The sequence below is a fragment of the Gopherus evgoodei genome, chromosome 23 (assembly GCF_007399415.2).
Source record: "Gopherus evgoodei ecotype Sinaloan lineage chromosome 23, rGopEvg1_v1.p, whole genome shotgun sequence".
Taxonomy (NCBI): domain Eukaryota; kingdom Metazoa; phylum Chordata; order Testudines; family Testudinidae; genus Gopherus; species Gopherus evgoodei.
The window spans coordinates 3,857,895-3,873,954 of record NC_044344.1 but is presented as its reverse complement, the minus strand read 5'-3'; the positions used below and the strand labels follow the sequence as shown (position 1 = coordinate 3,873,954).

Below are 16,060 nucleotides of genomic sequence, written 5' to 3'. Positions count from 1 at the left end.
AGCGTCAGGGTTGAAGATCCATCCTTGTAACAGGTTTTAAAGATATGACATCTTGGTCTGGACACAGTCCAAAGAGCAACATGGCCAGTGGTGCAAGTGGAATCCATTTCTTACTGGTACAGGGGGGCCCCACAGCAGTCACGTGACCCTCCATGTGACTTCGCCCTGCCCCCAGCCTGGGACCCCCACGCTCTCCCTGTCTCCTCCCCATGATCCACCCCCCCTTACCTGGGGGCAGCGGGGAAGCTCTGTCCTTCTCCTGCTGAGCCTTCAGAAACACAGCGGGGAAAATGAGCAAAACGTGGGGCTGCTGTAGCACCCCAGCCCTTCCACGCAGGGTCTCCTCCATCTGTACAGCTGCCAATCCCGCCGGAGGACTGCAGCGGGGAAAGGAGCAGAATGCTGGCTGCTCCTCCAGTGGCTGTACTGCTCCCAGCACTGCCCCCTCAGCCCTGTCCTCCGTCAGGGCTGCTGTCAGACGGAGGAGACCCTGCATCGAAGGACCAGGGGAGTACAGCTGCATGCACTGAAGGAGCTGCTGACATGGGTCCCTCTTTCCGGTACACCATACCAGCCATAAGTATCTTGCTGGTACACCCTTGCCGCCCTACTTGCACTGCTGAACATAGTGCCATCCTTTCAGAGACGTGCCAGGTGTCTAATTTGCTGTAGGAAAACCTCTGAAACAAAACAACTACAGTCCAATTTTACATTAGCCAGCTGGAAGATTCCACTCAGTCACGAATTTTTATCATGTGATTCCAGATGCAACTATAGCCAGGCTTTTTACTACTGTCTGACCCTCCTACAAAGGGCTAAAATAAGTCTATGGACACAGCCAGGATATTTTATAGCTTATTAAAAAAATGTCAACGCAAGTGTGATTTTGCTCACCACATCCTCTGAATAGGGAGATTCCACTACTAGATAGTTTTCATTATTCAGTGTTCAGCTATTCATGCTGGGCTCACAGCTAGTAAAGAGTTTCAATAAAGCACTTAATGTCTAGTTGGTAGATCTTGAATAGTTATTTCAATAAGGTAATGTTTGGAAATACAAGCCCTACAACACTTCACACATTGCTGTAACTGGCGTTGAATGCATAAGACACTTATTTTTGTAGTTAGTTTAATGTGCATGTTCTTCATAGTCATACCTGCGTACAGCCCTTCAGAAACAAGGCTTTGAGTCCTCCACAGCCTCTCACCAGAGCCTGGATGCCATCCTTAGTGACTTGGTCACACCAGGAGATATTCAGTTGTTCCAGCAGTGGGCATCCCTCACTTGGGAGGCAAAAGGAAAAATGGGTGGAAACTTATAAAATCCAGCTTCAAGCCGGATTACAGGAAATTTCAATTTCCAGACTTCAGCTGGGCACAGGAAGCGACGCGCACACCCCACACCCACATGGAACATTCACTTATTAAGCATGTTAAACATAAAAATCCCCAGATGAGAGCAGCTCTCCAGTGGTAGGCTCAGAAACCAGTAACTCAATATTGTGGCACTCTGAAAAAAGAAGGTTGATCTACTGCATCTAAAGCCGGTCATAGGGCTGTGTCCCACCCCCTTGTCGAGAGACTGGGTGCATCCACAGTGTTATTGGCTGAGAGGCCTAGATACAGCCAAACCAACATTAAATCAGATTCAAAGGGCTTCATTTTTGAAACATAGCCTCTGATTTTCCAGACACACATCTGTGCTTGAAAACAGCTGCTGGCACAAAGAGAATGTATACATTTGATTTGCAGTCAGGTGGACAGATATGTAAATACTATCAACTGTGATTGCAAATAATTGCAGGCACAAAACTAACCCTATAAAATTGGAGGCCAGGTTGAAGCCCTTAAAAAAAACCAAAAAAAAAAAAAAAAAAAAAACAAAAAAAAAAAAAAAACAAAAAAAACCCACAGGCTCAATTTTCTGAAAGCTAGCTACAAAAATAAGCCTCTCTCCATTTTCTGTACTCTGATTCCTTTGATCTCTCAATGCAGCCTATTCACTATTTCGTTTTCCTTCAAATTAGTCTATATTTTTATCCTTTTTAGATATACGAATTTATCATTATTTAAAACCTACTTTACTCACTTTGTTTTTGTTTTTTTAATAGTTTAGGCTTCACTCCCTATCTTTACCTTCAGGGTTCTCTTTTGCCTCGTTTCTTCTGTCCCAAACTCTTGTCACCATTCCCTTCCATTTCTAGATTACTTGGCAAATACATTTAGTAGGGTTAAGTAGTTACCATGTCACCTAATCAGTTTAAGACAAGTAGTCATGCGCCAGTCTTTATTTTGCAACTACAGGACACTTGCTATCTATGCAATGGGAGTTGTGTAATTCAAAAGTCAACTATTAACAAATAGGTATTTACAAGGCATGTTAATTAAAAACTAAAAAAAAACCCTCTGCCCCCTGCTCAAAAAATAATAAAAATAGAAACCTCAGTGCAATCCAATTATGCTACTGCTGCTAATCATTATCAGGACAAGGCACCTTCTATTTAGTTCCTATCTCTTTTGCAGAGCAGGAGGCAGGCATTACCCAGCAGAGCTCAGCATTCATGTCTTAGGTTTGGACTGCAATCCTAGTAACCTAGTCACTTGTTGAAAACTCCATCAGGGGAGTTCAGAGAATAGGGGACATGGTGGAGCAAGCTATTTAGAATTAAACTGGTGCACAGGATCTCAATGCTGTCAGTTCCTACCTCAGTGCTTTTAGAGACAGGTTGGTTATGGAAGTGCAGGAAGCCAAGTCAAGGTGCCTCAGTTTAGAGCAGAACTTACTAAGACTGGTACATGTCCTGAAAGAGAAATATTTTTTATATATATATATTATATTAGAAAAAAAATACTTCAGACAGTACATTTATCCATCAAAGACATACACAGAAATGATCATGTACATTCTTCCATAACACTATGCTCACAAGTATATTTACACAAGTCACCACTTAAAAAAATAAAAGGATGGCGAATACAACATGGGCAGGTATTGGAGGTCGGCTGGTGGGAGAGAGGATAGAGGAAATGTTCTTTCTAAGCAGTCTATGTTGTGAAGAAGACAGCGATTTTCTTCACATTTTGAATCATTCAGCTTTCGTTGAGGGATTCGTTTGCTCAAAACCCAATGCTGAAGACTGTTCTATAGGGCATTTCTTACATCTGCTATCAAAAGGACCAAAATAACTCTTACATCTGTACCCTCTACCCTATTTTCCCAGCTTTCTGCTCAAGATTGTTTTGATAGTACTGAGAAACTTCCAAAAATGAACAAGGGAAAGTACCAAGCATCACATGACTAATGGCACATATTGCACACCAGAAACAGGAGCTGGGTGCTGGCAGTAGATGGAGCACATTTCAGGGGCTTGCTGTTTAGCTGTGACTTCAAACTCCCCAACAACAATGGCAGTGATTTCACCTGCCTAAGGATTCATTTCTGAGGGAATAGCAACAAAATATGATTTTGGGAAGCAAGTGCCAACTGTAGGCAGCTATGTACTGAGGAAACCGGCTGCTTCTTTTATCAAAGCCTTCAAAATAATTATTCAATTAGTACAGTGTAGAAAGACCCACAAGTGCCTGAAATATACTGCGAGTGACAGCCAGCGATACCCCTTAAAAAAAAAATTTTAGTACTGAGGCCAGTCTGAAGGCCAGCTGAGAAACTCAGATGCCATCACCGACTCTGCTATCAGGAAGAACTGCAAAGGCAGGGAGTCTGATCTCACAAGGTGCTGAGTATTCTGGCCTGGAAAATAAAGACGAGCTATGCTTTTGACTCACAGGCCTATATTAAGCTTATCAAAATACTAGCAATGCAAAAAGGAGTACTTCCACCTGCTAATAAATAACTCATCCCTACACATCTTTGCTGGCTACTGTTAGTCTTTGCAGGATGCGTTATCTCCAGTGGAAGGCCACAAGATACATGAACAATGACTAGGCTGCATTGTCTGCCCCCAAAAGTATGAGTTGTTTTTAAGAGCTATTGTAACACTGATGCTTAGAAGTTAACACAACAAAAATTCGACAACATGAAGTGAAGCTATTTCTTAACAATAGTTGCTATTTGCATCAGAAAAATATATATAAAAAAAGATTCTTTTTAAGGGTTCCTTCAGTTGGCAGATCTTATTTGTCCAAGGATGCAAACTGATTTAGTGGATTTCACCACTATTCTTCTAAGAAGAGTATTTTAGGCCATCACACTTTCATTTTGAGACCGATCTATACTTTCAGATGCAGAATCTATAGGTAATCAGTATAGAAAGAGAACACATGCAACATGGTTCTTCCATTAGTCCCTCAGGTACTGCTACTGTAGGAAACAGAGATCTTACAGTTTTGCAAGTGATGTTATTTTAAAGAGTTACAAATAGCACTTGAGCAGGAAGATGGCAAAGTGGCAGAGAAACTAGATAAAACTTTGATACACGCCTATTTCAAGGCAATCCAGGTGTAACCTAAAGCATAGCTGACCAGCTGTCCATAGGAAAAAATCTCAAATCTATGTGGAGTGGATGGAAAAGCAGAAGAACTCCCCCAGCTCTTAACGGTCTGTGCTCGGCAATGTGGAAGTACGGCTTGACGTGCGTCACCACAACTGACACATATTTTACTGATGACATCTGCGGTCCTCGGATAATAAAATATTAACCAAATTACATCCATCCATACTCATAGCATTTGTTAAAGAAAGCTAGAGTTTAAAGTACAGGCGGGTTGACTCTTGCCAACTCTTTTAGGAAGGTTTCTTTGCAAAGACAAACACCCCCTATCTTTTCCCTGATCAGGGCTAACGTAGATAAGGTTTTGTGGGGAACTTCCTTTTCCCCCCTCTCTTCTGAAGCTCTCCCTCTCAGCAAAGGCTTCAAACAGAGAGACCCCTTTCCACCAAGACAGGCAGTCTCTCCATACTCAGATTCCCTCTGAGACCATCTCCTTTCATCACAGAAATGAGAATAAGACTGCAAAGCCTCAGAGTGAAGCCACCCCCCACCACTGGCATGAAAAAGGGAAAAAACACTGTGGACATTGGAATTTAATGGACAGAATCACTCAAAGGAGAATCAGAACTGTTTGAAGTATACAAGAGGTGGCAGATGAGCACAAGCACCATAAACTAAGCAACTGTAGCCGCTCCATGTGCAGAGAAATTGCAGTCTCCATAAATTCTGACTTGGGAGGATAAGAACAACATCACTGTTTTGTTCCATTAGAGTGAGCCTTACTGTTCTGAAGTGGACACTTTAGCAGCCTTTTCTGCATCTGAAAACATGAGTCAGACTAGTCTAAAAAGAATTATTTCCTCAGTATATTTTCCCCTTAATATCAACAACCTGGTATGATCATCTGCCTTGAAATAACGAGTGAGCAACGCATCATAAGAGGTTTCCTGATGTCTTCAAATTATCATCAGAGCATAACAAATCATTCCATCTGGAGGTAGATCACTTACTCATACCACATTTAGAAAACAAACGGTAGTAAGATCATGGGGTGGGACAATGGAGGAGAATCTGGAACCTTCCATTCAGTTGAGACAGAATTCATGTATATTAATAATTACAAGGGTTAATATTCCAACATTCCCCCTAATAAACACGTTACTTACGTATCTGTGATCTTGGTGCAGCCATTGAGGTTCAATACTTCAATATTTCTGCAGTTTTGTGCGAATATCCTTCATTGGGAGAAAAAAAAAAAAAGATAAAACACTACTTTTCAGACAATGCATTTCTAGAGGTTTTGAAACAGATGCTTTACCCTCAATACTATAGAAATAATTAAACAAAAACCAAAACCAGGCACTGTTTATCTTGGGCAAACTGCTGATCCTCCCCACCAGCCTTTTACATGGGTGCATCTCTCAAGCACATAGAATCAAATAGGCTGCTGAATACTAGGCTTAAAGGGCAATCCAGAGCAACAATGAGCTGTTACCCATATCTTGTCTTTGGAGTTCTCTCAGCCCAGGAGCATGGGAGTTTCCAGTGCCAATTCCCCCATCAGGTTGACTCTATACTGCTATTTTTTAAGAAGGGCTAGGGAGAATGACTCATATTTCAAACAAACACACACACACACACACACACACACACACACACACACACACACACACAAAAGAAGGATATGCATATTGTTCATCATTTACTTAAGCGATTATTTTTGGATGTATATTGTTATTAGTTTCACTCTAGCATGTTGATGAGTGGATATACATCATTCCATCCCTCTATGGATGGGGAAGGAGAACCATTCTTTGCTTCATAGTTAAGAGAAGAATAAGCCATACCACTACCTTAACGCGTTGTCTCCCACTCCTAGACACCCACGCAGGCTTAGCTTTCGCAAGAAACCCCCACATCTTTTAGAAATATTCTCCACTACTCGACCCTGTAAAAAGACAGGAAAAGAATTCTACTGATATCACTTTTTAGTTTCCACAATCTCTTCATTAAAGTTAAATTCAAAACTTTGTAGTTTGTATATTATTCCAGGCATAAGGGCACTGAACAAACACTATTACCATCATACCAATATAAAACTAAAGGAGACCGATTCAACTTCTAAAAATGGACAAGGAACAATTACCCAAAACCCAAGGAAGAAAGCTGAGGATAAGCAGTAGAAAAATCCTCCACAGTCAGAGCTAGTGGCAGTGCAAGAGGCTGCCCAAGAGATGGCTGAAGTATAATTACTGAAAAAATACAACAAATCACAGAAATACCACGTGACAAGGATTTCAAATAGGCATATGTTGTCGTAAAAGATGTAAAGATTTTTGTTTTGGGGGACAGAGTGGAGATGAATAGTGTAGGGGACTTCTCTTATCTCGTGGAGGAAGCATTTCAACTTTCCTCTCAAAGACATCTGGAGAAATGGAGTTTAATGTTGTATTCTACATGACAGAGTATCTCCCCAGGACAAGTTTGAATTTTCCACAACTTTGGATGATGAAATGGTAAAGAGACAAAGGAGAGGAGAGAAAGACTATACAACTCTATCAGCACACACAAGTTTCAGTGTCCAGTAGTAGTTAATTCTCCTCCTCTAATCATTGGAGAATGAAAACATCAATCACTTTCAAGTGTTAGCTACTAAGAGTTTGTATTAAGAAATATTTAATCCCTCCTTCCCAAACTACAAATGTGTGTGAACATTAGGGTAGCTGCAAGGTATTAGTAGCATGATCTAAAAGGGCTATCAATGTGCTGAGGCCCCCTCATTTACCTTCCTTAAAATCTACTCTGAAATACTACTACTTTTCAAATGCCAACTGCAGCTAGGATGTGCTGCCAAAGTGTTGCAATGGCTAAAAGGGATAAAGGAAGATAAATTCCATGCGGCATTTTAGAAAAGGAAGGTAACAGAACTTTAAACCACACATATGTTTGTATAGGCCCTCAGTGGCCTCACCACAGCTATGAATATGTTTGGGATCGCAGAGGATTCAAATATATTTTAAAGAAAACGCTTAAAAGCTGCACGTTTATCTTCCTTTAAGCATATAACTGTAACCCCTTTGGGTTTAGAGAGCATGGCCACTTTACATTTTTTTCCTAGTGGGGAGGGGGAGAGTGAGAAAAAAGGAGGGAAACTTCAAGGTAGGGGTGGCTTTGGAGCGTCAAGGGAGAGAGAGGGGGCAGCCCGCAGGCCCTTACAAAGGAAAGCAGCAGAGAACCTGTCTGAATCCTGGGAACTGAAGGATGGGGCAGCTGATCAGGGACACCCCAGGACAGGAGCAGCACTGTGCCAGGGAGGACAGGCTGGAGCTGGACCCAGGATCATGCCCGCCCAGAGCTTTATGGGGCTGTGAGTATTGGGGCTTGTGATTCTGCATTGGAAACAAGGAAGGTAGGTTGCTAAATAGTGAAGTGTGGAGGTGGTCGCTCTGTGTGTCTTTGCAGAGAGCGGCAGGAGAAGGCACCGGAGGTGTTTGTTGGGGGAAAGTTCACTGGCACTGAAGACGACCAGGAGCACCCAAGACTCACCACTGGACTGGAACTTTGCTCAGGACTCCTGAACTCTCTGTGCTACCCGTGGGGCCTTGGCTTGGATGCAGCCCTGTTCTGCTGCCCCTCCCTATATTTCCCCTTGTTGTTTTCCTCCTCTCATCCCTCTGTAAATAAATATTTCCCCTTTCTTATATCCATTGTACTTTTCCTGTGGATGAGTGTGTTTACTCTGGAGGGTTTGGAACAGGTGCCCCTGGGATGGAAGGCATTTTTTCTGCTGCATTTCTGCACGTGCTCTCTCTTCACCAGAGCTGCCTGCAGAGCAGACTCCATATTGACCACGAGGGCACTAAAGTTACACTTGGTGACCCATACAGGGACTTTGCAGCACACGCATGCACACACCTACATTGCACACCCTGGAGTTTCCCTCCTTTTTTCTCACTCTCCCTCCCCCCCGAAAATGATTTAAAGGGATCATGCTCTCTAAACCCCAAAGGGGTTACACAACATTTAGGACTTAGCCTGAGAATGTCCTTTTAGGTTAAGGAACAGTAGCATTTTGGAGCAGCTTGTATTAAAATATAAGCCAATGCTAGTGCACAAATACATATTTAGCACACAGATGAGTAAGAGAACGGAGAGACTTTAAAGCCATGTTAAAGGGAGAGAAAAGCCTAGTTTAAATTCACAGCATTACTCTCTCCTTCTTACAAAGCACCACGGCTGAGAAGTTCTTTCCTCATTTCCTGCTCCTACCTTGGATCAGGGAACTCCAGTCATCTCCCTGCACCTGTGTGAAAGTGAAGTCTTATCCCAGCAGAGAACTTTAGGAAGGCTCTTACTAGTTTTACTTTCTCCCTTAATCAAGTGATGTGTGTCTGAAGAAACACTTGCAGTAGAGAGCAGGACAACATTTGCTTTCCTCCTTCAAAACACTCTGGGCACCTGCCAGACTTTTTGGGTACACAATTTGCCACATCAGAGGCTGGTTCCTTTATGTCTACATAAGATGCTTAGACACGTCTGGCAGAGAGAATACATTAACGCTTCTGTCCACAAAGGCTCAGTAACTTGCAGCTTCCACCAGGACATCAAACAAGCCATTCTCGGCTTATGCTTTTCAGTTTGTGTGAAGCTACAATGCTGCTCTCCTCTCCCTATCTCCAAAAAATATTTTTTTAAATGAGAATGCAACAATCTGATAAGGATTTTAGTTTAGTTTGTTCTTGAAAATTCAGCCAGGAAGAATATAGGGACTTCAGTTTTCAGAACAGTATGATTACACGAGGCACAAAAAGTTATCATAACCTACATGGACGCCACAGTTCACTTCTAACAGATTGATCCAAAGTTACAAGAAAGCATTCCCACAGAGGTACATCTTTTAGAACTAACTCAGAACTGGAAATCTCTGGCATCTTCCTGGTTTGTGTTTCCATTTCCAACAAAGGAAAACAGGCACTAGAGACTAAGAGAAATTCACAGTCTTAATGGTATAAGTCCAAGTATACCAGATAAAAGCCATATTTGATTATGTTGAGCTGGAGAGAAAAAGCTAGACCAACACTTATCAGCAATATCTTTCAGCAAAAGCACATATTTACTCTAGTTATTTCAACTCTAAGTAAACAAAAAAACTGGTTCTTTAAAATAAGTGTACATGTACACACACAAATACTATTCAGTCCTGGTACAGTTAAATAGTTCTGTCCATTTTCAAAAGCTGAATGAATTGCCAAGAGTTTAAAGGCTCCCTGAAGCTAAGAAAACTGAAATTAACGATTTCTATCTCCAGGGAAGGTGGAAAGGGTTATGCTGGGGGTATTAATCTATTCCATACTGTAATTATGTTTTTAAACAAGAAAAATGGATTTGTATGTCACTTAATTATACCTCAATATCCCTCTGGAAATCAAACAGGTCAATTCGCTGCCAGTTACTGCCATCCAGGGCCAGAACATTCCATGCCTTTATTGGGGGAAAAAAGTCAGTGCATGATTAATATGAAAAAAATGCCAGTGGGAATCTAGTTACAACTTGTTCCTTTTAGAAACAACATTGTGTCTCAAGTGAAAAGGCACCAGATAATTACTGCAACTGATGAAAAACCCTTAGATCAGCAATATCCTCAGTTCAGACAAGACTTACCACACTGACACAGTGCCCTCTTAATTCCCCATATATCATTGAACACTTAGGCAGGCAAGTCCAAGGTGTTACTGAGATTATCCGCACACAAATATTTCCATTTATGGGCCGCACACACTGGACTTTTTATTTTGTATTTTAGAAAGGAGCTTTCCAACTGGAGAACATATACAGGGGCAACATACGGACCTCAAAGCATTTTACAAACATTAAACCTCTTAATATCCGTGCAAGGTAGATCAGTATCATGTTTTACATTTCACAGAGGGGGAAAGAGGCAGAGGCCAGCAGGCTGATTTCAGAGTTGTGGAGCATCCACAGATTCCACTGATAGCAGTGCAAGCTGTAGATAGTCAGCACCTATAAAACCCATCAGGTCACAGGTGACTTGACAAAGGTCACAGTGAATCAGTGGCATAGCCAGGAACAGGCCCGGACCACCTGACCGCAAGTCCCTCTGCTCTAAACAATAGACCACTCACTATATCTTTTTCTGGCACTTTTGCTTCCTCAGTGACAGCTGTGTTCCATCGCCAGTTTTCCGAGTTCCCTGATTTCCCATCCTCTCCTTCTACTCAATTCTTCAGTCGCTTCACAATGCTGGATTTGTGACAGCTGAATCCCGAGAAACCGACCAAGAGTCATACACACAGGATGACATCACTGTAGCATCAAGCAGCAGGTGAGGTAGGGATGTGAAAAAGAAAACAAACACCAGTCTCCTCATATTAGCAACAGCAGCAAAGAGGAATGCTGAAGAGTCACAGGCAAAGGTAATCTGCTCATGTGGGCTCCAGCATGAAAGTTACAAGTCACTAAGAGTCTCACATATTTATATCTGGGATTTCTGAAGTGACATGGAGCATCGCTATAAGCAAATCCAATCAGTGTACAATGGACGGTATTTAGAATTTTTGCTTGGCACCAATTTTGTGCTATTTAACCACAAAAAAAAGCTAAAAGGGATTATTATAGAGCTGACTTAAAACATGAAAAACAAGAATACTCAGAGCTAAGGTAGAGAGCCTGTCCCAAATTCACATAGGTAGTAAACAGGCCCTAGATCAGATGTTATACCTCATACATGCTAAAATGCCCAACAACAAAGAGGTAGGTCAAGGATGGAGCCTTAACTTAGCATTTCCTTACCTCTGTAAAGTAAAAATCAGATGCTTTTTTTTTTTTTGATGTTATGGTTTATTTTTATACCAGCAATCAAACTTCAGCAACTGAGGCTATTTTTAGAACATACATGATTTTCAGCCAGCTAAGTTACTCACCTGTAACCAGAGTATTTCAAGATGAGCCTCTGCATATTCACATTTGTGGGATTACAGCACCTGCATGGCAAACTTCCAGAACCTTTTGGAAACCATTGTCCATTGGGGCCACTCACATCTCTTCCTCCCCTCCCCCCAGGGTTCCAAGGATTTGAAAGGGGGAGTGGCCCTAACCTCCTACCCATCCCCTCCCCCCCAGCTAGCTGGTTTCACTAATTCAGGAATTCCTAACCCTGGGACTCAAAGATGGGCAGGTAGTGTAAATATGCAGAGGCTCATCTCGAAGATCTCTGCCTACAGATAAGCAACCTTCATTTCTTCAAGTGGCCTCTGCATAGTTCCACTTGTGGGAGTTTAGCAAGCAGTACAACCCTCAGGAAGGGAGGGTGTGGAGTTGTAGGTAAACAAGGAAAGCAGAACTGCCACACAAGCATCAGCTTTGGATGCCAGGGCAGGAGACGCAACCAATCTTGCGCTCCCAAAACAAGTGTAAATGAGGGAACGTTTGTGCTAAACACATGTATAGTTCCACTATCAGTAATGCAACATGATGCCATGAAGACAGAGTGACAGCATGCCAAGGACACTCCCTGTGTCCAGGATAAGGAGTGACAGACAATTCCAGGAAGATGAAGCCCTGTGAAGTCATAATTGTGAAACAGATGAACAACCTTTGGCCCATGACAGACTGGCTCCTAGCATGTCAGTTCCTTTTCTCTAAGGGATTGGGAAACATATAGATAAGCTGTGGCCTGATACAACAACAAGTTCTTCTGAATATGAAGACGTACGATACATTCAGAGAAGTAAGTAAAGGAGGCCCAGGACAGAGAGAGAAAGATGGATACCCAACCATTCACGGAGAGTAGTCATGACAGCCAGGCATTTAATAGAACACTTGCTGCCAGAGCATGGGCCAATTCATAAGGTGCCTCTCTCATTAAAAATGTATTCTTGTACTCCAGTCAAAGCCATGTGTAGGGGGATAGATCTGTGACTATGGCACAAAAGGGCGCGTATTACTAGTACGCTTCTGGAAATAGGAGAGTTCTGTTTCTGGAACCCAGAGGTGAACACCAGGAATCTTAGCATTAGCACAGCCAGACAGTTCTTTGCCCCATGCAACACAGTCCTATTGTCCACATTATATGATAGGTGAATGAGACTTGCCCCATGGTGGCCAGGAAACAAATCTCACGCACCACTAAGCGCAGGTGATGAAAATCTCTACCCTTAGACGCAGCTGTTCCTTCCAAGATGAGAGGAATCAAAGCCATGTTTACTGAGAATTCCAAAAGTGCTAAGCCAACTGCTTCATTAGATTCCAGGTCTATTTCTTCCAAGGAAAGCTTGGTAATGCTAAGGATGGGTACCTCTGTGTTTGATAGCCCCTTGTACTAGTTCTAGAAAAAAACACTACCTAATCCTAGACACTGCACTGCGTACTCCAGGGTAGAACTGGAAGCAGACCTGAAAAGTCTCCTTCCTGGCTTAGAACTGAAGGTAGGTAGCCCAGAAACGTTCTAACAACATTTTCTCCTATGAGAGCTCAGACACGAATGCAACCAAATATTATGATGTCAGCTTCAAGGAATATCACAGTCCCTCACATAAAGCTCTTAATTTAAAATAGGACCCACAGTTCACCGCATCTTATTTGCAGACTCTTGGCAATCTGCCTTTTGAAACAAGTCTCTCTTTTTTTGCCTTTGCATTCAAGGGTTACAAAGTGACTCAGTCAATAGGTGATCCTTTCTGGAGCATCAGATGGATCCTGTGACACTGCATCCTGTTCCTCCTATCCAGGCTGTGTTGCAAAGAAATCTCTGGAGCCGTGAATCTCAGAATCAATAGAACTGTGATGGGTATAGTACCCTCACAACCTAAGGAAGCCTCTGAGCCAGGCATCAGTTCTTAGCCTGTCAGATTCTTGTAAATCTGGTCCTGGACAGCTGAACTGGCCTTCAGGAATGGTCTGAGTACCCAAGAAAGCCTCAGCAGTTCCCACCCAGAACCAAGGGGAATTGACAATTCCAGGACTCAGTAAATTGGCTTATACAACACCTCATAGTAAAAAAGAGTTTAAGAATAGAGCAATCCTCTTCTTCTCACCTCCAGGGTAAGGGTCTGATAGATGGAGCATTGGGAGGGGAAAACCTTCTCCCAGATAAGCAGGGCATCCAGCGAGTGCATCTGAAGATGACTGAACACGAAGCACAATGTGAAAATACTATGCAGTAACAGAGAACCCGCATTCCAGACCTGATCAGAAGTTTGCAATGCATTTCCCCTTTCTAGTTTGTGAGGACCTCCAAACTGATCTGCTTGCTTTTGCCACTATGTTAGGCACAGAATCAGTCAGGCAAGCAGTTCTGCAAAGATTATAGTGTTGTGGTAGCAGAGTCCAATGACCTGAGCAGATCTGGGGCCTCAGTGGAACAGAACTCTTAGACAAGTGACTCAGCAGTAAGAGATGTCAGCTCCCCATGCTGGCTAGATCCCAGGTAATCAGATCCCTTCTCGGCAACTGTGCTCACCAGTCATTCATGTGTGACTGCTGCATCTGGATTCAAGCTCTGGCCCTACCTCCCATTTGGATCCAAAACCAAACACAGCTTCCCCCCACCCATCCCGGGCGGGTAGGGTAACTCTAGATTTGTGCTCTGTTTGAATTCAGGTTTTCCAGCTCCCAGATCCATAGGAGGCCACCAGATCTGGATCAAGATTGTACAGCCCTGCATACATGCTAGGCCACCAGATAAGACGGTTACTCACCTTTGTAACTGTTGTTCTTCGAGATGTGTTGCTCATATCCATTCCAGTTAGGTGTACGCGCCGCGCGTGCACATTCGTCGGAAAACTTTTACCCTAGCAACTCAGTGGGCCGGCAGGTCGCCCCCTAGAGTGGCGCCACCATGGCGCTCCATATATACTCCTGCCGGCCCACCCGCTCCTCAGTTCCTTCTTGCCGGCTACTCCGACAGTGGGGAAGGAGGGCGGGTGCGGAATGGATATGAGCAACACATCTCGAAGAACAACAGTTACAAAGGTGAGTAACCGTCTTTTCTTCTTCGAGTGATTGCTCATATCCATTCCAGTTAGGTGAATCCCAAGCCGTACAAAGGCGGTGGGGTCGGAGTGAAATGTGGCAGAATAAAACTGCCGAGCCAGAGGCTACAGCCTCTCTTGAACCAGGGCATACTGCGAAGCAAAGGTAAGGACCGAGGACCAATGGAGCTTCGCGACAGGTCTCGTGGGTAGAAACATGAGCCAGCAAGGCGGCAGATGAAGCCTGAGCCCTGGTAGAATGCACGGTAATGTGGCTCGGGGAAATATGAGCCAAATCATAACAAGTGGGGATGTCCGCCATCACCCAAGATGAGATCCTCTGAGAGGAAAACAAGCAAGCCCTCCCTTTGGCCCGCTACCGGGGCAGAGCTGGGGCACCTTAGGAAATGATTCTGTCAGCACAACTAATGCGAGCACTCCACAGATGTCCAAGGAGTGCAACGGTTATGCCCATTGCGTTGAGCTGTGGGTAACATAAAAGGCCAAAACACCTTAGGGAGGAAAGCCGGGTGCGGTCATAACTGCACCGTGTCTTTGTGGAACCTTCGTAAGAGCTCTGATCTCAGAGACCCGTCTGGCCAAGACTAGGTTGAGGCCCCAGGGCGGGGCTGGGCGGCGCACCCGAGGGTGCAAGCGCTCCAAGCCCTTGAGGGACCTCGAACCCATAGTGGGACACTGAACGTCCATCTTAGCCTGCTGGAAGGTAGGGATGGCTGCTGAGAGTATCCTCAGCGATGATACCGCCAGATCCTGCCGCTGAAGGCCAGAGGCAGGCCAAATAGAGGGGATCGAGACCTCAGCAGGAGCAAGATCGAGCGTACTGCAGCTGTAAAGGAAACGCTTCCACCTGGCTCGGTACTTTGACCAGGCGGAAGGCTGCCTGTCACCCCGACTCAGGTACGTGAGGCGAAGAGGCTGCAGGTCCAAGTGACGAAGCCTGTCATTGCCCTGAGTGATGAGGTCTGGGCTGACAGGCCGAGCAACGTGGTATGTCAGTGCTGCCTGGACCACTCTGGAGTGATCATGATGATGATGCACGCTCCGCCCCTGCGGAATTTGAGCAGGACGTAACGAACCAGTGGGAACAGCGGGAAGGCATAATGCAGTTGGCCGTTCCACGGCATCAGGAATGCGACCAAGGTCGATTCCGAGGAGAGACCTTGGAAGGAGCAGAACATCTGGCATTTCCTGCACTCGCGGTGAGCGAACAGGTCTGTGCGAGGAACCATTTCCACTTCCGGAAAGCGGGACGCCTCACATGGGGCAGAGTGATGACTCGTAAGACAGGAAAGACCTGCTGAGTCAAAGAGATAAGACGTTCCGAACGCCTGGGAGAAAGGACGTCGCCAGCTCCATCGAGTGGGCCATGCAAAAGACCCGGAAATGGATGGCCTCCTGACAAAAAAAAAAAGGGGGGAGGACTACGTCCCCCCTGAATGCTTATGAAGCACCTGGCCATTGTGTTGGCTGTAAACACCGAGATACAACGGCCTCGCAGCTGCCGATGGAACCCCTGGCATGCCAGGCGGACTACTCTCATTCTTGGGGCATTAATGAGGAATGCCAGCTCCCTAGAAGACCGAAGGCCTTAAGCTCGGAG

At 44.3% G+C, this 16,060-nt stretch overlaps 1 protein-coding gene across 3 annotated transcripts in view; it reads right to left on the bottom strand.

Annotated features, from left to right (window-relative positions):
* The window catches only part of FBXL20 (F-box and leucine rich repeat protein 20), a 78,689-nt gene that overhangs the window by 20,987 nt on the left and 41,642 nt on the right, over positions 1-16,060 (bottom strand). For all 3 annotated transcript variants that reach the window (XR_003997635.1, XR_003997636.1, XM_030541725.1), the window contains 5 exons: positions 9,857-9,931; positions 6,304-6,398; positions 5,617-5,685; positions 2,705-2,800; positions 1,157-1,283 (listed from right to left, as the gene is read on the bottom strand). Coding sequence is in view for 1 of the 3 variants with exons in the window: in XM_030541725.1 (XP_030397585.1) it covers positions 1,157-1,283; positions 2,705-2,800; positions 5,617-5,685; positions 6,304-6,398; positions 9,857-9,931 (462 nt within the window). In the remaining 2 variants the exon portion in view is untranslated. The remainder of the gene's footprint in view (positions 1-1,156; positions 1,284-2,704; positions 2,801-5,616; positions 5,686-6,303; positions 6,399-9,856; positions 9,932-16,060) is intronic.